This window comes from Momordica charantia (genome assembly GCF_013281855.1).
Source record: "Momordica charantia cultivar OHB3-1 chromosome 10 unlocalized genomic scaffold, Mcharantia_2.0 BLBB01000010.1, whole genome shotgun sequence".
Lineage (NCBI taxonomy): Eukaryota > Viridiplantae > Streptophyta > Magnoliopsida > Cucurbitales > Cucurbitaceae > Momordica > Momordica charantia.
In genome coordinates this window covers 15,294,897-15,317,632 of record NW_028275158.1, presented here as the reverse complement: position 1 = coordinate 15,317,632, position 22,736 = coordinate 15,294,897, and the positions used below count along the sequence as shown (strand labels likewise).

The 22,736-nt window shown below is 44.1% G+C and overlaps 1 protein-coding gene and 1 long non-coding RNA gene across 2 annotated transcripts; one reads left to right on the top strand and one right to left on the bottom strand.

Moving 5' to 3' along the window:
• Positions 1–7,319: 7,319 nt before the first annotated feature.
• LOC148208649 (uncharacterized) lies at positions 7,320–9,699 on the top strand. The gene is made up of 2 exons (XR_015788463.1): positions 7,320–8,060; positions 9,384–9,699. It is a non-coding gene; the product is annotated as an uncharacterized LOC148208649 (long non-coding RNA).
• Positions 9,700–13,112: 3,413 nt separating this feature from the next.
• LOC148208648 (uncharacterized) lies at positions 13,113–21,761 on the bottom strand. Its single transcript, XM_088119136.1, has 12 exons — positions 21,560–21,761; positions 21,027–21,478; positions 20,582–20,917; positions 20,400–20,489; positions 19,951–20,292; positions 19,824–19,886; positions 18,998–19,724; positions 18,264–18,724; positions 17,463–18,179; positions 15,139–16,011; positions 13,372–13,542; positions 13,113–13,235 (listed from the first exon to the last, which is right to left on the bottom strand). The coding sequence occupies exons 1-12, from the start codon at positions 21,759–21,761 to the stop codon at positions 13,113–13,115; spliced, it is 4,557 nt and encodes a 1,518-aa protein (XP_087975262.1).
• Between the last annotated feature and the right edge of the window lie 975 nt (positions 21,762–22,736).

The following is a 22,736-nucleotide window of genomic DNA, read 5'->3' as shown; positions in this document are numbered from 1 at the left end:
TCCACCCCTCCTCCCACCCTTCCACAGACTACACAACCCACGACCAACCCTTCTTTAACTTTCACCATCCCTCCACCCATCCTTGTAGAAGAAATCCACCCTCATGTTCCCTCCAAATTCACACTCACTGATGGACCAACCTCGCGAACTCGAAAGAGCAAGCGGTCGGCCCAATCTGTTCCAAGCCCGAGCCCGGCTAAGAAAAAAAGAACACCAAAAGTGCCTCTACCGCCCCATGCCAAAGCAAAAGCCACAAAATCAGCTTCCACATCCGAGGAGAAGCGTCACAGCCGGATGGTCTCTGTTTCCCAAATTCCTCCAACATCGAGCTTCTCCAAGCGCATCACCGTGGTCCCTGTTGGCCAGGTGGCGTTCCAGAAGTTTGTTGATCCGGAGAAGGAAGTGAGCTAAAGGGCCATCAAGACCAGGGACCTATACTTGGAAAAAGGGTTTTTTGGAGACGGAGATGCCCAAATTTGTGAAGGAGAGAGCCACACGGTTAAAGTGGGAGAATTTCTGTGCTCCCCCTATGCCGGTTTTGTTGGAGCTCATGAGGGAATTCTATGCCAACTTTGACCTTGATAGAGTGGGACACACAATGGTGCGGGAGGTAGAAATGGACTGGATGTCGGAGAGAGTCAACAAGCTGCTTAAGCTACCCAACAACCCAGAGGATGAGTTCAATGCGATGATCCAGCAACCCTCCATGCAGGAGCTTGACAATTCCCTACATCTAGTAGGAATTGAGGGTGCTATGTGGCAATAATCTGGCCAACTCACGGGGGAAGCCAACGTTTGGCTCTACTTCGTCAAAAGTTGGGTCATGCCTACCACGCATGATTCGTCTGTTATGAAGGACAAAGTTCTTCTATTGGCTTGCATTTTGCAAGGTCGCTCTATTAATGTCGGACAGCTTATCCAACAGGATAACGTTTAGTGTGCAATGAAGAAAACCGGCCGCCTGTTTTTTCCAAGCCTTATCACGAAGATCTGCCTTCACAAAGATGTGCTCGTCTTAGATGACGAAGAGCCCCTCAAGGACAAGTTGGTGATAGATAGGAGTACAGTGGAAAAACTAATGAACCAAGACCCTACTCACCATGGAGTTGTGCAGAATGTGGCCAATAATGAAATGATGGCCCAACTCGCCAAAATAAAAAAGCAACTCTCACGAATAGAGGAGGCACAGTCTGCATCTGATGAGAAGGCGAATAAGAGAGATACGAGTATCCTGGCAGCATTGGAGCATTTTAAAGCAGCAGCCCCATCCCCATCCGCTGTGCCAGCCCGTCCGAAGGAATTGCTGTAGCAATCCGAAAGCTCTGAAGAGGAAGATCAGCCTATGGGCGACTCTTCAGAGGAAGAAGAAAGTGAAGAAGAAAGTTCTGCTTGACCGACAAAAGGAAGTGCCTATTCTTTTGTTATTTTACATTTTTAGTTAGATTTTAATTTCTGTATTTTAAATTTCTGCATTTTAATTTATGTCTTTACCTTTAATGTTTAGTAGTTTAATTTCAATTCTAGTTGTTTTTTATTTTGTTAGTCCGCTGTGACCCACCCCCCCCCCCCCCTATATTAAATGAGATAGTAGAAGTTATGGAAAATTCTGTGATCCAATCTTCTGTCTAATGGCTTCACTTTTTATAAGTAGTCGTTATGCTAGAGCCTGCTAATGCACAGTTTATCTTCAGATGCTGGAGCTTTTTAATGCTAGGTAGCTTTCCTTTGCCCTAGCATTTGGTCCATGCTTGGTCACCCATGCCTTATCATCCCTCTAGCAGTACTGACCCCAAGTAGCGCCTACCCTAGAGAAGAATTTCAAAGGCCACCTATCCAAAGCCACCGCTTATCTTTGTATAGTTAGCCTGGATTTCTTTTAATTCCCTTTAGTTCCTTCACAATACACTTTCACTTTAAGTTTTACGGCGTGCTAGAGTACTGTAACGTAGATGTCCTTAGTCGCATTGAGGACAATACAATCTTTTAAGTTTGGGAGAGTGAACCTTCAGTTCTTACATCTTTAGTAACACTTGTATATAACCATGAATCTTTTTAATCCTGTAATTCAGCCCTCTAAAAAAAGAGCTCACAATAAAGGAAGGGCTAGTAGCCCATATCCAGAGCATAAAGAGGCTGCAGGATTAGGAAGGGCTAGTAGCCCATGGTTGAAGAAGCCCAAGTTGGTAGCGCAAAGGTCAAAGGTTTAGGATAGTGAAAGAGAGTCTGAGAAAGGACTCTCTAGGAGAAGTTAAGCTTGAGGTTGGGAAGTTGAAGGAAGTTAGAGCTGAGTAGAAATAGCATCTTCCAAAGTATGAGCAAATCTAAGTTGTTTCTATTTCCTTGCTCCAGCTAATGTATTTTAGCAGAGTTCTTAAGCTTTAACATAGTTGGCTAGAAGTAGAAGGTTGAGGCAGAAGATTACATTGTTTGAAGTACAAATTTTCAGTGCCTTCTTTTATTTTTTGAACTAAAATGTATGCTCTTGCTTGGGGACAAGCAAGATTTTAAGTTTGGGGGTGTGACAACTTTTCATAAGAGAGTTATTCTGGTGATTATTTGGGTGAAAATGTGCATTAAAATGGCAAAGTATGTCAGTTTTAGGTCATAATTAGCATGAATAGTGTTCAAATGCAAGTTCTTAGCTAAATATCCTTAGTCTTGAGAACTTTGGCCAAAAATAGCATAAACTCTCGTACTTGTGGTTCATTTGCACAGGTTTTTAAAGAAGAGTTAAGAAGAGAAGAAAGTGCTGAACCAGAGCAGAGAAGTCAAGACATTTTCAAGACAGAGCATATAAATGCTAGAGCATTGCACTGCCTGAGCATGATTGTCCGTACAGTTAATTCAAAAACACGGGAATCACTTATGTCCGCACAATCTCTAGTCGGGTGCCTTAAAAATGGGACCTGATATTTAAAGGGTATGTTGTCCTAGCCGACATACACTCAGATCTAAAGAGAGACATAATTTGAGAGCTGAAAAGACAAGGGAATGAAATATACCTATTTTCGGGAGGAGAGCTGATGCTAGAAAAGGGAAGCTCGCCTGCTGGAACGAGTTGACTGCTTCTTCTTCTCTGTCATTTAGTTATTTTTCTACTATAGGTTGTATTTCCTCTTCTTCCATTTTGTTTTCTTTATCCATTATCAGCTAAACCACCATTTTAAGGAGATTTACATGCTGTAACTCACTTGAGACTGAACCTCTTGCTGCTACATTTATTTTTAAGCAAATCTGATTTTATTTCTTAATCTTCACGTTACCGTTGGTCGCTGTTTCATGTATGCTTATGGGTGTTGATTTGTTTTGCTTGTGATTAACACTTTTCTATAGCTATAGGGATACTCAGGAATGGGTCCTCTAATCATGCCTATAGCTTGGGTTTATTGCTTGGGTATTTAACAACAGGAGTTGTACTTACTCATGTTTGGGATGTATCGGAAAGGAACCGAGTCGAGCTGGGTACTAATAAATGTTAGCTACGCTAGAGGGTAGGTTGATAACTTATGAAGTATGCTGAATCTCCCCTGGCTTTTCCATATCTATTATCCCCCAGTCATTGCTTTCTGTGCTACTACTTTCTTGTGCTGACAGCTTCAAAACTATTGCCTCTTGCAAGTTTCTGTCATCTTGTTATTACTTTATTTTATTTTTTCTAGACAATATCCATACACAATCTTTGTATATTTTTATTTGTTGGTATCAGATTTTATTGTTAAAATACAACCAAAAATCCCTGTGGATACACATTGTTATGTACTACAACCGAGGAATATTGTATTCTTGCACGTGTTGTTAACACAGTTGTATGGACGCAACAACATGCACCCTCCAATCGCCTTCCTTTGCCAGCACGCATGTCTGCCCAACACATGCCACTTGCACCTGCGCGCCTGCACGCAGAGCCTTTTTCGCGCGTGCCCCTACGGCTCGCCCAAGCCGTGCCACCCGTGCCTCTCATGCCACACGACCCTACCGAGCGTGCCACATGCCTGACGTACATATGCTCTACCACATTTCTCAAGCACCCCCAACATATAATATGCACCACCAATAGAAGGCACTTTTGCTGGTCCTCATAAATCAGAGTGAATATAATCAAGCATTCCTTTAGTATTATAGATACCCTTCGTGAATTTGACTTGTTTCTATTTCCCAAACACACGGTTCTCACAAAATTATATTTTACCATTTTCCTGTCCACCAAGAAGTCCTCTTTTGCTCAACTAGATCATCCTAATTTCACTCATATTCCTGAGGCGCATATCCCAAAGTCGAGTAATATCATTATCTGATAAATAAGGTGTAGAAACTGCTACATCACCCAAAATTGTAGAACCTTGCAAAGCATAAAGGTTGGCAGAATTTTTCTGACCTTTCATAATTGTTAAAGCACATTTGCTAACCTTTAAAGCTCCACCTTCACCAGTGTACTTGTACCTTATTGAATCAAGAGTACTTGACGAAATTAAATTCCTCTTCAAATCTGGAATGTGTCTCACATTAGCAAGTGTCCTGACAACACCATCAAACATCTTGATTCTGACTGTTACAATACCAACTATCTTACAAGATGCAGTATTTCCAATCAATACTGCACCTCTAGATACTGAATTATATGTTCAAAACCAATCTGTATTAGGACACATATGAAATGAACATCATGAATCAAGAATCCGTTCACTAGAAGAATTTAAATTGTCGTCAGAATCAACTAAGATTCAACATCACTGTTTTCAGCTTCAACAACACTAGCCTACCACAACTTTCTACTTGTTTTCCATTATTTGCAGCAGCTCTTTTATTCTTCTTTTCTAACTTGTAACATTAAGATTTAATATGACCCTTCTTCTGGCAATAATTGCATATCTTGTCACTATTCTTGGATTTTGACCGAATCTCTGATCGCCATTTGTTTTCTTCTCATGTGTTCTTCCTCGAGCAAATAATCCCTCTGTCGGACTTTATGATACACCAGTAATATGTTTAATTTCTTCTTGGAGAATAAACTATCATACAATTCATCCACAGTGAGAGTATCGCGATTATATAATATTGTATCTCTAAAATTGACGTATGAGGGAGGTAAAGAAAACAATAAAATCAATGCCAAATCTTCCTCATCATAACTGACATCTATAGACTCTAAATCAAAGACAATTTCTTTAAAGGTGACAAATGATCATTCAAAGACGCTTCTTCACTCATACGATGAGAAAACAATCGTTGCTTCAAATGTAATTTAGTGGTTAAAGTTTTTGTTATACATAATTGTTCTAACTTTAACCATAATCCAGCTGCAATTTTCTCCTTTAAAACATCTTGCAAAATTTCATTTGACAAATGAAGATGAATTAAAGTAAGTGCCTTTCGATCCCTTTAAGTTTCACCTCTTGTGTCCAAGATGCCAGACATCTTATTATATCCCAATAATGTTTCTTCTCAGTCCACTTGAACAAGTACAGCCCGCATTTTAGCTTGCCATTATAAAAATCTAGTATAGCGATTTAAAAATGGAACTTCATGCTTCACAGTTGCCATTACAAAATATTACAAACTAAACCACGACTTTGATACCAATTGTCATAATTTAAATGTCCCAAATCGCCAAGATCTAATTATGACAATTGTTGATGCGTGAATTATGCTTTTCCGGTTCCCTTCAAGGTTCGCACGAAACCTGATAATCAGGGGACAAAGAACCTACAAAACCAATCAAACCTAAACCGGTGTGACTCCGGTCGCACGGGCTCCGATGCCTAAGTTAGCTAGAAGAGTAGAAGGATATAGAATTTGAGTATCCAGACTCGACTCCCTTACCTCTAGGGTTTCGTCCATCTTATAGCAGTCCCACGTGAATCCTCGCCGATTTCAAACCCGTTACGAGTGTAATTGGGAAACGAGAGGTATCATGAAATGGTCGGCTGAGCTGTTACAGTTCTCGGCTGGGGGTCGAGAATTGCTCGGCGCCTTATCGACGTTGAGGCGCTTGGTCGGCTGAGGTTGACCCGGGTTGGCCCTGGTCGATGTTTTCCGGCTCTCACTTGGCCCATGCGCTTCTTCCTTAGTCTAATCCTATCTTTTGTTCCCTATAACAATGGCCCTCACTTGCAAAACAAAAGGCGAATGATTGTGTCAAGACTTTTGTGTTGAAAGTATCTGTCGCTTGCTGTTATCACGAGATCATTCATAGCATAATTTACATGCGTAGTAATGGTTAACTACATCAAGGTTTCTAACCCATAGGGCTTCTACCAAAAGCTTCTTTGTATCCAGTTTTTGTTTTTTTGATGCTTGGCTTTTGCTACTGGTTTTGTACCTTGAGCTTGTCGATATATCTCATGAACTGGAAGTTTTTCCAATTTTCGTTGACCATAGTCAAATCTCCTGAGCCTAGTTTTACATTCACCCGATCTTAGCTCTGGGATCTATCTTTAGCAGAACTATCGTTGATATTTTCGGAATTCTAATATCGTGTATTCGCTTGCTTTAGTTTTAACTATGCTGAGCCTTTTTTGGCTTGCTTCTAGGTATGTCCCAATTTTGAGTTTCTTGACTGGTCGTAGATACTCACGCATAGTTAGTGCCCCCTGCTTGAGAAATTTATTTAAGAAGGAATTATAAAAACTCAAGTATTATGTCAAATGTCAAAGACGGTTAATGCCTAAAATACATGTGTTGAACTAGTGGTAGTATTTTTTGAGGTGCTGGACGTGCCATGGGTGCAGTAAGGCCTTTCCTTGTTTGTCTTCCAAGGCATAAGTGCCTGTCCGAACCATCTTAGTGACTTTGTTGGGCTCTCCCACGTTGGCCCGAATGTTCCACTAGTTGATTATTTGGTATTAAGCATGACCTTTCTCAGGACTAGATCACCTTCTTTAAAGTCACGCTTCTTAGCCTTCGAGTTGTAATATCGAGCTATTCGATTTTTGTATTCAACCGTTCGTAGTCGTGCTGTTTCTTGATGTTCTTCTAATAGGTCGAGGTTGAGCTGTATTGTAACGCCCCGCGTTCTCGGGTATGTTAATTTTAAAATATCGTTAGTGCCTTCGGATTTTTCCCAAAGCTGATAATTCTAATTCTTGGATTTTATAATTTTGGAATTCTAATTTTCCCTTTTCGGACTTTATTCTTGTATTCTAAAGTTAAAGTTAATCATTTTATTGTGGGATTTACTTCAAGTGATAAAATGTAGTTTTGGACTTCTTGTATTTGGGTCAGTGTGTTTGTTTTAGTTGGGCCTCTTTTAAAATTTGAGAATTTAGGTTATTGATTTTTAAAACAAAAAAAAAAGAGAAAATGTAAAATAAAACAAAACAAAAAGGAACCCTAACATTTCCTCTTCTTCTTTTCTTCCTTTTCTTCTTCGCCATTCCTAGCCCTAGCCGCCGCCCAACCTTCTCCTTCTTGTTGTCCGGCGAAGCAGCACGGCAGCAGCGAGTTCTTCTCCGACTAGCGACGGCGTTCGACCCACGGCAGCGCACGACCCTTCACGGACGTTTAGCGATTTCCCTAGTCGAACGGTGACGACTCCACGGCAGCACCTGCAACCTGACGCAAATCTAGCATTTTCTTCTTGATCTCAGGCAACCCACGGCGGCTGAGCTTAGTTCGACGAGGCAGCGACAACAGGTTCGGCGTTCTGCAAAAGATTCTGACGTTTCTTTCTGTCGATCAGCAGCGGCACGACCTCCTCCGGCATCAGCAGTGGTAGAATATGCTGCACCACGACAGCACACATCAAAAAAGGACAGTTGGCTACTTTCTCCAACTTCGACAACCCCGAACAGCCCAGTTTTGTGACGTTTGCCTTGTTCCAACGACGTTCAATGGTGATCCCAAAGCGAGCAAAAGTTTTCCAAAGCATTTTGGCATTGACCCATACCAAATCGGAGCTCGGTTCATGATACCCATCCTTGTTCGAAGCTAGAATTAAGTTACCCATTACTTTTTGGTATCGAACTAGCAAGCTCGAAGCTTCTCGAACCCAGATTTAGAAGCTCAAGCCTCCTCGGCGTTGATCCACTTCTAACCCAAGAGGTTTTGGTGTGAGTTTGTAGGTAACGACTCACCTAAACTTGGTTTCAATTATATTTAAATATTTCCAATTGGCTACTAATCTCGAATCGTACTTTTTTCCTTTTAGGAAGTGTTCAACAAGCTTAGGAGCTTTAGGACATTTGGTTGTAAGTAGACAAGGGGCGTGTGTGTGTGTTGATGTATATTAGTGGTTTCCATTGTGCTGTTTTGTGATTTTAATATTGATTTTGATACGCTATTGTGTTAGGTAACTCTTGTTGGTGTTAGTCTGTGTGCTTGGGGTAGTGTTGAATATTTGTCGGTGATAATGGTGAAATTTTGTATTGTTAAGCTGCTGAACTTAGTTGTGGAATGATGTGTGTTTGCAGGGAATGCTCGTTAATGTGGATTTAGTGTGGGGAGATTTGTTGTCTGAAATTGCATGAGTTGTTTGGCGTGTCTTATGTGTTTATTATATCTAGCAACGCTTATTGAACACGGATGTTGGATATTAAGCGCTTGGATAAATTTGTGTTGGGCTCCAATTGTTTGAAATTGTTGACTTGCTTTGTTATGACTAAACTCACTGTGGCGCTGTTGTTAAGAATTGTTATGTTGTGAAAGCATGTTTCGTTTATTGTACTACTATTAGTATGATGGTTATGTTGTGGAAGCATGCTGAATTGTATTGTTGAGCTGAGTGATGCATGAGTCATAGTCTAAGAAAGCTTAAAGTAGGACTCCGATGAGGGCTGGTTCTGTTATGAAGTGAACGGGTGAGTGTCAGGGCCTCGGGTATAAATGGTCGGGGGCTGATACGTCACTAATTGGGTATCGAGGCCTCGGGTAAAAATGGTCGAGGGTCGATACGCCAATATTGGATAAAGATGAGCGTCGAGGCCTCGGGTATAAATGGTCGAGGGTGGATGCTAGGAGTCTTTTGAAGGGAATACTATTGGGGCCTTGGGTAAAAATGGTCAAGGGCCAATAGTTTGTTAAGACATCGAGGCCTCGGGTATAAATGGTCGAGGGTTGATGCACTAGTGTCGGGGCTCTGGGTATAAATGGTCAGGGGCCGACACTACCAACAGAATGGCCTTGGAAAGCTAGAATAGCTGAGATGAGCATAGAGGTGCTTGAGGTATTAGGGAGCCACGAGGACTGTAGTTGAATTGTATATGGTTGTGGTTAGCATCGGGTCTTATAGAGCATGTCTATGGTTGATTGTATAATGTAATGAAAAGCATGACTATGAATGTTTTCTTTTATAATTTTTGAGTATGATGTTTGTGTGTGGTTGGTGAGGGCTACTTACGGAGTATATTTTTATATACTCATCCCCCCTCTGCAATTATTGTTTTCAGGCGGAGATTTTGGTGACGACCATGGCGATGACGTGGAGGAGACATGACGAGAGAGGATCATAGGCTGTGTAGTTACTTTTGCTTAGCTTAGGTTTAGATGGTTTATGCGTTATTATTTTGGACAACAAACTATTTGTTCCTATTCGATTATTGGGAGTTTCCCACCTATTGTTTACCTTGACTCAGGATAGTCGTTTCTTTAGTTTCTTCCATTCATTGAGTTGCTTAGCTGGAATAATGAATTTGCCTTATGGAGTGGTCTATGGAGGACGTTTGAATGATAATTTATAGAATTGATGTTTTATTTTTGTTTTAATTTTGGTGAATTGATCAGAGTTGGAGCTTTATTTTATATAAATATTTTACAGGGAGTTGTTTATATCGGGTTTAGAGATAAGATTTGGCAGGGGGTTTAATTAATGTTACCTAGAATAGTGTAAAACGTTCTGGGGCGTTACATGTATGGTCTCATTGTTGCTTAGTAGACTGAACTGTTTTACCTTCGGGGAAGGAAGCCCAATCTCTACTGGCACTACTACCTCAGAACCAAATAATAATGAGAACGGTGTTTCTTCCGTCGAGTACAAAGTGTGGTTCTGTTGGCCCATAACGCATTGGGAAGTTATTCTGCCCATAATCCTTTGAGTTTCTCTAATCTGGTTTATAGAGTCCTTTTGATGATTTTGTTGACTGCTTTAACCTATCCATTAGCTTGTAGGTGCACTGGTGAAGAATAGATATGTTTAATGCCCAACTCCCTGTAAAACTCTTGAGAGGCAGTATTGTCAAACTGCTTCCCGTTATCACTGATAATGGTGTAGGGTATTCCAAAACGGCAAATGATATTTTTCCAGATAAAGTCAGTGACCTTTTTCTCTGTAATAGTAGCTAGAGCTTTTACTTCAGCCCATTTGGTAAAATAGTCGACTGCCACTACTACAAATTTGGTCTGGCCCTTTCCTAAAGGGAGAGGACCTATAAGGTCTATTCCCCATTGAGCAAACGGCCAAGGACTAATTATGTTTGTTAAGGGTACTAGCGGTTGTCTAGGTATCGTTGCGAACCGCTGACATTTGTCGCATTTTTTGGTGTATTACATCGTGTCGTTTAGCATGGTCGGCCAATAATACCCTTGTCGTACTATTTTGTGACTTTAGGGATCGTGCTCTGGAATGGTTCCGACAAACACCCTCATATATTTCTCTCATGACATAGTCAGCTTCGTCGAGTGTTAAACATTTTAAGAGTGGCAGTGAGTAACCTTTCTTGTATAGACTTTCGTCTTTAAGCACATATCTCGTCGTTGTAGTTGTTCGGCCTTTATCTTCTCGGTAAGTAGGATCCCATCTTTCAAATACTTGATTAAGGGCCTCATCCAGTTCTCTTCTGGTTTCCTTGTTCGTCGATATCCATTACTTCCTGGACTTCTATGCTCGACTCGGGCAAAATTTCGACCACCACAATTCTTCCAAGGTTGGTTTCATAAGCTGTAGCTTATTAGTTGAGCTAATGCCTCCGAGTTAACGTTCTGGGTACGAGGAATTTGTCGAATCTCATATTTTGAGAAATGGTCGAGCTGGTCTTTTACCCGAGAAAGGTATTTTGTCATCCATGGTTCTCTAGCTTGGAATTCCTTTTTACCTGACTCACATTAGCTGCGAATCACTAAATATCAGTATATTCTTGATCCCAATGTGCTTGGCCACCTTTAATACTGCTAGCAGAGCTTCGTTTTCGGCTTCGTTGTTGGATGTATAGAAATTGAATCGTTGTACGTATTCGAATCTCTCATTATCTGGGAGATTAATAGAAGTCCTGCACCGCATCCCTGAAAATTTGATGATCCATCTACGTAGAGTGTTCAAGGTTGCTCTTCCTCAACTAGCTGTGGGTTGATGTTGCGTACCTGAGGTTCCACTGGTGTCAATTCTGCTACAAAGTCTGCCACGACCTGTCTTTTAATGTCAGTTCTTGGCTTATAGTGAATGTTGTACTTACCGAGCTCCACAACCCATTTCATCAGTCGACCTGAAGTGTCTAGCCTCTACAAAATTTGTCATAAGGGAAAATTAGTGAGGACAGTTATCCTGTGGGCTTGGAAATATGGACATAGTCTCCGAGTTGAAGTAACTAAGGCTAATGACAACTTCTCAGTTTGTGGGTATTTAAGCTTTGCATCTACCCTTGCTTTACTTTGTAGTAAATTGAAGATTGTTGTCCATCTTCTTCTTTTATCAACGCGGAAGTCACTGCAGTGTCGGATACGGCTAAGTATAGGTAGAGTTCATCACCGGCAATCTACTTTGCGAGAAGTGAGGTTGTCCCTAGATATTGCTTTAGCTCTTTAAAGGCAGCTTCACACTATTCTGTCCATTCAAATTGCTCTTTCTTCCTTAGGATTTTAAAGAACGGCAAGCACTTGTCAGTTGAGCGGCTAACAAATCTATTGAGTGCCGCTATCCTTTCGTTGAGTCCCTGTAGTTGCTTTAGATTCCTTGGTGGATCCCTCTGCAAAACTACTTTAATCTTATCCGGGTTTGCTTCGATTCCCTTTGGTGCATTAAAAATCCTTGGAACTTGTCCGAGGCTACCCCGAATGTGCACTTAGTAGGATTCAGCTTCATCTTGTACTTTCTAAAAATGTCAAATGCCTCTGCCAAATTCTCTTCATTTCACTTGTTTTTTCGACTCTTTACTAGTATATCGTCCACATAGACTTCCATATTTTTACCGATTAATGCTACAAACATCCGGTTTACCATGCGTTGATAGGTCTCACCTGCATTCATCAATCCAAACGACATCACCGTGTAGCAATACAAGCCTCGGCTTGTGACAAAGAAGGTTTTCTTCTGATCCGATAAATGCATCTTGATTTGATTATACCCGGAGTAGGCGTCCATGAAACTCAATCTTTCATGTCCCGCAGTGGCATCGACTAGTTTGTCTATTCGCGGTAAGGGGAAGGAATCTTTTGGAGATGCCTTATTTGGGTCTGTGAAGTCGATGCACATTCTCTATTTACCGTTTGACTTTTTTACTAGCACTATGTTGGATATCCACTAGGGATAATGTACTTCACGAATGAAACCTGCTTTCAGTAGCTCTTCTACCTGTTCAGCTAAAATCTCATTCCTTTCTTGGTTGAACACACGTCGCTTCTGTTTCACTGGCTTATAGTTCTCGTCGACGTTGAGTCGGTGTACCATGACTCCTCGATCAATTCCTGACATGTCCTCATGTGACCATGTCAACACATCAACATTGCTGAAGAAGTTTATAAGACTTTCCTTTTCGTCATCCCTCAATCTGGTTCCAATGTTGACTCGTTGATCATCGGCTGTTAGAGGAATAGATTCTACCTCCTCAGCCGTTTCTCCCCTGTTTGGGGTGGTCGGATTGAGTCGATAACTATGGCTCGGACTTGCCTCACTCGAGTGGTCGGTCAGATTAAGTCGATGACCTGGGCTCGGACTTGTTTTTCTCGAATGGTTAATAGCTATAGTTTGGATCTTCTTTTCAGAATGTTGCCAACCCACATCTAAGCTCGCGTTGACTTGCTCCATTCTGCCCTTTTCAGATATGGGGTTTGTCTTAGCAGATCTAGGTCTCGACTTGGCAAATATGGGTTTCACTTCGGTAGATCTGATTTTCGTCTCGACATATCTGGGTTTCGGCTCCACTGATCAGGGTTTCGCCTCGACAAATCTAGGCTTCGCCTCGACAGATCTAGGTTAAATTCGCTTGGACTGTGTCGTCTCCACAGACGGTGCCAATTGTTGATGCATGAATTATGCTCTTCCGATTCCTTTCAAGGTTCCCACCAAACCTGATAAGTAGAGGACAACGAACCTGCAAAACAAATCAAACCTGAACCAGTATGACTTAGGTCACACAGGCTCCGATGCCAAAGTTAGCTAAGAGAGAAGAAGGATATAGAATTTGAGTGCAGTCCCACGTGAATCCTCGTCGATTTCAGACCCATTACGGGTGTAATTGCGAAATTGGATGTATCGTGAAAAGGTCGGATTAGCCGTTGCGCCTGGTCGGCACCAAGGTGCTTGGTCGGCTGAGGTCGACCCAGGTTGGCCCGCATCGACGTTTTCCGATGCTCACTTGGCCCACGCTTCTTCCCTGGTCTAATCTTTACTTTTGTTCCCTATAACAACAATTAAAAATATAGAACTTACATGGTTCAGACTATACCTACATCCATGAGCGAAGACGACGAGAATATTTTCGTTCAAGATGGTAATACGAAAGAGCACACTCAAGCACTCACCAAATATCCCATACACCGAAAAGTATTGAACTCACTAAAATTAGTTTCCGAATGAAAACTAATTAAACAAATTTTGGACTAAAGAAAAATAAGTGAAATTGATTTTCTTCCACACTAAAACCAATGAGGTGATCTCCTTATATAGGCATCGAGCCTTGAGTAAAAACATAACTTGTCCGATGTGGGACAAGTGGGTGAACGCCACAACAGATACTTCTTCCACTAAATTTCATGCCAAGTGGTCTTTCCATCAATTCCTGTGCAGAGAGACCAGCATTTCAAATAGCGACTAAACACTGTTGTTGATGCGTGGATTTCAATCCTCCGGTTCTCCTCCTCGCACACACCAAACTTGATTATTTGGGACTAATACCTGCAAAACCAAATCGAATTAAACCGGTGTAACTCTAGTCACACGGGCTCCGATGCCTAAGTTAGCAAGAGAACAATGTGAAAGTGGTAAACTTCAGATGCCCTTACCTCTAGGGTTGGACTGCTACTTATAGCCGTGAAGTAGTTCCAGAACCTTCCGTAGCTAACCCTAATTCACAGTTACAGGGCCTGGGTGAAATCGTTGATCACAGATGGGAGACTTGCAGGCTGGGCCGTGGGCCGAGCCTAGCTCGGGGCAGAGTAGGGGTGAGGCCCAGCGGGCTCCCTTCCGATCTCGACCTGTAGCTTGGCTATCGTCAATTCTCGTTGCATAACAATTGTCCCTACTCCTAATGCGATGCTTTCGATCTCATTTGGAGAATAGCTTTTGTCGTGACTTATCTTGTCATGTCAGGCCTGTAACCAAGGAGAATGCATGTTCCTCGGGGTTCGCACGGAGAATGCTTTGGTCTAACAGTCAAGGATCGTGGCCCGAGCCGATTGAGTTGTCAAATCATTATGGGGCCCATGATACCCTCGTCGTCGTGAGTTGTCTCATCTTCACGAGACACAAGAAAGTGCATGTTGATTTTCCCTTTCCTTGCAAGACCTGAGGTAACCTTCCATGCAATTGTCACATCTATAGTAGACTTGTGACCTTGGGGTCAATGGGTGTTTGGTACTGAGCTGAGAAGTCACGAGAGTGTTGGGTACCATGCCGAGAAGTCACGAGGGTGTTGGATACCGAGCCGAGCACGCCTCGGTCCATTGGGTAAAGACCTCTAGACCAAGAACCGTGCTTTGAGCTAGGGTTATTTAAACCCCTTCATCCTCCCAATTTCTTGTCAGCCTCTCTACAAGGTATTCCTCTCTTTGCTTTGCTTTTTGTTGTGTTTTCTTTTTTTTTTTTTTTTGCAAAGGTAAATAAAATATATTAAAACAAGAAAAGCATAAGGAGGATCTCACAGCCCGAGATCAGGGCAACAAAACAAAAGGTAAAGAGAACAAACAAAATCACGAAAATAAGTCCCAAGCAGAGACAAGCATGGGCTCAGAGCTCCTACAACAACTCCCTGGTCAAGTAGTGCAACGAAAATACACCTCAGCTTTAATGACCCTAAGGAGCACAAACGACGAGCGACCCTGACCACCATGTATACGAAGGTTTCGCTCCCTCCAAAGGAGAGAGATAGTCGAAGTCCAAGCTAACCGCCAAACACGTTGCCGCACAGACGACCCAGCACTAACATGACAAATCCAAGAAAGCTCTATAGACCAATATGAAACCTGATGAGACGAACCGGCCCACGAAATCATACCATCCCAAACCGCTCTACTATAAGGGCAATCAAAAAACAGATGATCCCTAGACTCCAAACCACCACAAAAAACACAAGTAGCAGGCACCAATGCATTCCACTGGCGAAGACGATCACGCGTAGAGAGGCGATCAAGAATGGCCAACCAAGAAATAAACGAATGTTTAGGGATATTCCCACCAAACCATAACAAGGAAAAATAAGGAACTGGGGGACAACGAGGACGAAGAAGCCCCCAAGCACTAGAGATCGAAAAAAGGCCAGACACCGCAGGAGTCCAGACAAGGCGATCCTCCTGACCAACCACGGTTTGCACCGACAACACCTCCGGGAGAAGCTCAATAAGATCCAGCGAAACACGAGGCCACCGCCAGGAACCGTCAGGGAGCAAAAAGTCAGCAACCTTAGCCATAAGAGAGCTAGCAGCATCATAGATGACCCTATCCCCACACCTCGGGTGAATCGGACCCCCCGGCAACCAGGAATCGTGCAACACAAAACAAAGCCGACCATCCCCAAGAACAGTATGCACCAGAGGACGGAGTGAATCCCGGACACCCAGAATATCCCGCCAACACCAGGAAAATCGAGACGAAGGACGGACAGTCCAAATACAAGAACCCCGCAAAGCATAAGCCTCCACCCAAACGACCCACTGATTACGCTTGTTTACATGCGTAAAAAGAAGGTTTTAGATGCTGTTTTTACAATGTTTCAGCTTTGTTTCGGATTTTTCTCAGTCGTTTGAGTTCCAATTCATGCAAAATTCATATATTATGGTTTGTGGTTGGCTTATATTGTATTTATGACATTTTAGGACCATTTGGGAGTGCAAATTAATCAAAAGAAGCAAAAAGACGAAAAAAGCATCATGGGAGGCGCCAGGTGCCTGGGAAGCCTGCAGAAAAACTGGTTTTCTTCCAACTTTGCCCTTAATGAAACGCGTCTTCCCATGCGTTTTGGTGGTTCCAACCGATGCATACGTGTAGAAGAAGTGTTCCACTATCAGTTTGAGCACGATTTAGTCAGTCAAAGGAGTTGGAAATGGGTGATTCACCATCGTTTTAGGACCTACCTAACCAAGTCTGCACATCTATAAATTCCAGCAACTTCTCCACCAAATTCATCAAGCCTTGCTTCCTTCTCTTGATCATTTTTAGTGTTTCTTTGTTGCTTTCTAAGTACTTTTGAGTTGCTTTCATTAGTTGCTTTTGGTTTTTAAATCCCGAGTACTTTACATTCCTTTATTGAGCTTTGTTTTGTTTCCATTTGTACTTAGTTATTTTTCTACTTATGCAAATATATAAAAATCTAGCACTTTGCTTATCTTCCCTTTGCCTTTACTTTATTTTTAGTTAAGAGAGTTGTGTTTTTTGAGGAAAGAGCACGTGACACTCCCCCTTGCTTGAAAGAGAAGGGCGAAACTCTCAATCCCGATAAAAACTCTCCGTTAGTTAACTTTTGTTTTTCACACATGCATTCCACATTCAACCATTTTACTTGCTGTATTTTCTTCAATATGTCTTTCTAAATTCCCGTCTCTAGCCCGGTTATGGATAGTTAGCCTTTTATGTCTAAAAGGGGTTGCTAAGAAGTAGTGTTTTTGCTTTCCATTCATTGCTCAACATGTTTTCCCAAAAAGTTAGGATTTAGAGAAGGCCACTGTAAGTCTTAACAAGTCAATACTAAAAAGTATTCACTATTCACTATTCTTTAAAACTTTAGAGTTTGGAAATTGTTTAGAAGTCCTTGAGGATCGATACTTGGATACTCCATCCATTTTATATTACTCTGACAGGTGTGCGCTTGCATCTATATAATTGTTACCACGCTTAGCGCGTGCGTTCAGCATAAACGCCCAGTCACCCACAACGACCCAGCACGCGTGATAAGAAGCCAGAGCAACTTCATAATAGCAGCACAATTCCACGAGACCAAGTGGCGAACACCCAGCCCCCCCTCCCTAAGAGGAAGACAGACCTCAGACCAAGCCACCTTCGCCCCAGAAGACCCACCCTCACAACCCTTCTACAAAAACGAGCGAAGAATACGCTCCACCTCATGCACCACCCGGGCCGGAAGAACAAAAACACTGGCCTAGTAAACCTCAAAACTCTGAAGCACCGAGCGAATGAGCTGCAAACGACCAGCAAAAGAAAGCACACGAGCCGACCAAGTCCGAATACGAGCACTAATCTTCTCCAACAAAGGCTTACAATCTCGAAAAGACAACCGACGAGAAAGGAGCGGAACACCAAGATATCGCACCGGGAGAGTTGCCACCGAAAACACCAAGAAAGAAGCCAACCCCTGCACCTCCTCAAGAGGAAGACCGGCCCCAAAAAAACAGCTCTTACGAGTATTAGCAACAAGACCCGACAACGCCTCAAACTCCACCAAAGAATCCCGAATAAAGGAAAGAGAACCAACATCTCCATGCGAAAAAATCATCAAGTCATCAGCAAAACAAAGGTGAGTCAAACCAATCCGATCACACTTCGGATGATATCGAAACCCCACCGGTGGGCGATTAAGCATACGCGACAACACTTCCATGGCCAAAACAAAAAGATAAGGGGAAAGAGGATCCTCTTGACGGAGCCCACAACGACCAGGAAAATAACCTTCAAGCGAACCATTCAGAGCAATGGAGAACATAGGAGACGTAACCCAAGCTCGGATCCAAAAGCCAGCCGGGGTCTCAATGGCCAATAACAGACCAAACAGGAAATCCCAATGCACCGAGTCATACGCCTTCTGAAGATCCACTTTAAGCACACAACGAGGGATACCCTTATGAAGATGATACCCTCCAACAAGCTCCTAACAAAGCAAAATATTGTCCACAATACGACGTCCCGGCACAAAAGCAGATTGATGCTGACTAATAAACCTGGGGAGCCAGACTTTCAACCAGTTAGCTAAAAGCTTCGTGATGCACTTATACAACACATTATAGCATGAGATAGGGCGAAAATCCCCTAACCCCGAAGGATTGGGTATCTTCGGGATCAAAGTAAGCGACGTAGCATTCACCCCAGACGGCAAATAGGAAGTAGCAAAGAAATGCAACACCGCCTTACAAAAGTCATCGCCCACAATACTCCAAGCCGCCTTAAAGAAACCCACTGAGAACCCATCCGGACCAGGAGCCTTACCACTAGCCATCGAAAACAACACCTCCCGCACCTCCAGAGAAGTAACAGGACGACACAACTCCACCCCACACTCAGGAGGCCACACAAAATCCACAATAACAGCCAGACGAGCAGTAAGATCACGATAACCAACACACTCCGACCCCAACAACTGACGATAAAAACTAACCGTCAAACGAGCAATCTCAGCACGATCCGTAACAACCCGACCTGCATCATCCGTCAAGGAGGCAAGATCATTACGAACAATCCGGCCTCAAACACTATGGTGGAAAAAAGCAGAGTCCTGGTCTCCCAAAGAAAGCCACCAGACCCGGGACTTTTGTCGCAACGAAGCCTCCTCCATCACAGCCCAATCTCAGAAATCACAAGAGGTGACCCGCTCCTCCTCCTGAGCACCTCTCGAAGAAGGGTCACGCAAAAGTAAAGCCTGAGCAGCAAGTATACGAGCACGCGCCTCCTACACATCCTTCTGAATAGTACCAATATGATGGCCGAAACGACGCAACACAGGCTTCAAAGCACGAAGATTCATACCAAAACTCACAAGAGGAGAAACCTGAGAATGAACCTTCCACGTGTCCCGAACAACTGACAAGAATAGGGGATCCGCAGCCCAATGGTCAAAGAACCAAAAAGACAGGCGACACCTAGGCACCTCAGCACCAACCAGAAAAACAAGAGGGCAATGATCAGAGACACCCCACTCGCGAACCTGAACCTCAAAAACAGGCATGGAACCATACCAAGCGGAATTCACCAAAACACGGTCAAGGCGCTTGAGAATAAGACCATCCCCCAGATGCTTATTAGTCCAAGTAAACCATGACCTAGAAACACGAGGCTCCACCAAATCGGCCTGTAACAAAACATCATCAAAACGCTCCATATCTGACAAAACAGGACTACCACCCAGCACCTCAGACGAGTGTCGAATAGCATTAAAATCACCCATCGCCACACCAGGACCAAACCATGCCGAACAAATGGACAGTAGAGAGTCCCACAACAGAACCTGCTCATAGGTGAAATTAGAAGCATAAACACAAAGAACCTGCACCGAAAGCTGAAAGACCCGATCAAAAACAACACCATGCACAAACTGATCAGAAATAGTAAACGGGGAGAAATCATAACGTCCCGGGCGCCACAACACCCAAATCCTACCAACACCAGAAGAAGAGTAACTGCTGACGCACTGCCAATGCACCTAGAAGGGCCGAAAAACAGAGGCAAAATTACGCTGCAAAACACGAGTCTCCAAAAGACAACAAAACTCAGCACGAACACTGCGCAGAAACGAGCGAACCTCACTGCCCTTTGCGGCGGCATTCAAACCCCGCACATTCCTCGAGCACCAACTAGTCATGGGCTACAGGAGGGGAAGAAGAACCCGCCCTAGAGACAGGAGACAAGTGACGGCGACGAGAGACAACCGTAGTGAAACCCTCCTGTTCATCACCTGAGAAAAAATCATCCCCAAAAAGCGGCGAAAACACCGCCTCACCGCTATCCCGACCTGAAGGGCCAGGAAAATGACCAGCCGAGACAGCCTTGCCACTATCCCGACCCGAAAGACCAGAGGCATGACCAGTTGTAGCAGACTTAAGTAAAGACAAAGCCTCAAATCGATTCCCAGAAATAGCTCGCTCTACTGGACGAGCAGGAGCCACAATAGTAAGGGCCCGACCAGGCCCTGACACCATAACTGGGGAAACCAAAGCTGGAGGAGCTGACTCCGGCAGGACCGGACCCCGAGGCGCCTTCGGAACCCAAATCTTCTCAACAGGACAAGTTACATCAGAATGGCCAAAGATGCAGCATTTCGAACACCGCCGTGGCTTCCAGGCATACTCAACAGCAACGTAAACAAGATATCACGAACCTTCACCTTAACTGACGAAGGAAAAGATGAAGCAGCCCGCAACTCAACACAAAGACAGGCAAAAGACAGACGGCTACAATCCTCAGTAGCCTTGTCAAGACATAGAGGTACACCCAACACACTAGCAATAACACTAAGCCCCCGGGGGTCCACAACTCAAGCAGAATATTAGACAATTTAACCCAGACTGAAACAGAAGCAAAAGAAAAAGACTGAGGAACAATACCAGGAGTCCAACGACGGAGGAAGAGCGGCTTCCCCTCAATGTGCCACGGCCCATGGGACAGAACCCAATCATAGGAAGAAGCATGCAGGAACTGGAACACAGTGAGCCCGTCATCCAGATAAGTAATAACCGGCTCCTCCACACTTTCCCAAATCTGAGCCACCAGACGGGAGACCACAGCATAAGGAGGTCGAGAGTCCAGAAACTGACCCACCAAAGAATTAGCCCACAACTTCTCCCCCTCCCCAACAATATCATCAGAGGGAACCGCAACGAGCTCCCCATCCCACCACTGGAGGAAAACAGTCAAGCCGAGACGCCACCCCAAAAGATGAACCAAAAAGGCCACGCCAAGAGTCTGGGCCGCAAGGAGGCAAACCACCACCATTCGACTCCGAAACCAAAGAGAGACCGGAAGGAACCGGCGCCAAAATAGCCGAAGCCGGCCCCGAAGAGGCTGAACCAGCCTGAACTGGTAGGGAACCAAGCTGAACAGGCGCCAAACCTGCTAAACCAGCCATAACCGAGGGAGAACCGGGCAAAACCGACGCTGAACCAACAAAAGCCGCCGAAACCGGTGCCAAAACCGCAGAACCAGCCAAAACCGAGGGAGAACCAGCCTGAACTAGCAGGAACCATGCTGAACCGGAGCCAAACCTGCTGAACCAGCCAGAACCGAGGGAGAACCAGACAAAACCGGCGCGGAACCGGTCAAACCAATCGGAATCGGCACCGGACCGAGAACAACCGACGGGGAACCAGTCGAACCACCCTGAACTGGCACGGAACCAGTCGAACCAACCTGAACCGGTGCATAAATTACCGAAGCAGGCTGAACCACAACCGAACCGGACTGCTCCAGACCACCAGACCAGACCGAACCAACATTATCAGACCGACCCAACCCACCACAAGCTCCGGCGCCGTCTCCCACCTCCGGCACCGGCGACGGCCGCAGCGGCCTGATCGGAGCACCACCACGCCCTCTGGATTTTTTCATCGCACGCACCACTGACTGAACAAAATGGTGATCCAGCCTTCACCGCCCCAACAACCACGTCAAACCCGACGGCCAACAGATCACCGCCCCACCACACTCTGAAACAAACCCAGAACACGACGGACTGATCCACCATTACACCGCTTCACTGTCGCACTGCCCCACCCACGCCCAAATCACCGCTTCGCCAAAAACAAGATTGCAGATGAAATTGCAATCAGATCAAATCAGATCAAATTGCAACCAGAAACAAATCCACCGACGCAACCCTAACCAACCAGACGAATCACACCCCAACCGAGACCCACTGTCGTAATTCGCAACAACGAACAAATGAAAAAACCAACGCCACCGCCACAAAACTCAATCAACGAAAACAAGGTAACCGCACCAGTGCAAACGATCACCGCAAACCAAACCACACCAGAAAGAGAAGCACGAAGACCGATCGGAACTCCAACCCAGACGGCGGAAATCACCGCCACAGAGGAGAGAGAACAGAGAAAAGTCAAACTAGGTCAACCCGAGCCTCCCTTGTCCATATCAGTGTTTTCTCTTCATGGGTGGCCTTAATTTCGAATGGACATCCTCCGATGATTGGTCATTGTCGCATCATTCGTCAGAATCTCAATCCTATCGTCCATTTTGGGTGGTCTACTTTGATCAGTTGCTTTATTTTGTGGTCGTACCTCGGGAGCGAGCGACCTCTAACTTCCGCGGACTTTATGTTGCTTTATTACCTCAAATACAACCCCAAGGATAACTTTCATTTTTACGTTAATTCTCGGAACCAAGTTCTTGTTATGGGTCCCTCCTCAGTGAAGCATTGGAAGAACGAATGGTTCTTTATCAGTGGTGACTGGTTAGCCCGTGACGAGAGCGGGTTGTATTTTTCCGTCCCGACCGAGTGTAGGAAATTGGGTAAGTAGCTTCCAAGATCTATCAGGACTTTCGTAGATATCGATTCTGATATTCATTTTCCTTGCTGGCAATTTCCTGCAATTGTGAGCTTACCACCGAGGCGTCCACTTTTTATCATATCGTTATCCAGCTACCGGATATCGAGCGTTGGGGCCCAGATTTGTTTACGGAGCAAAACTTAATGGATTTT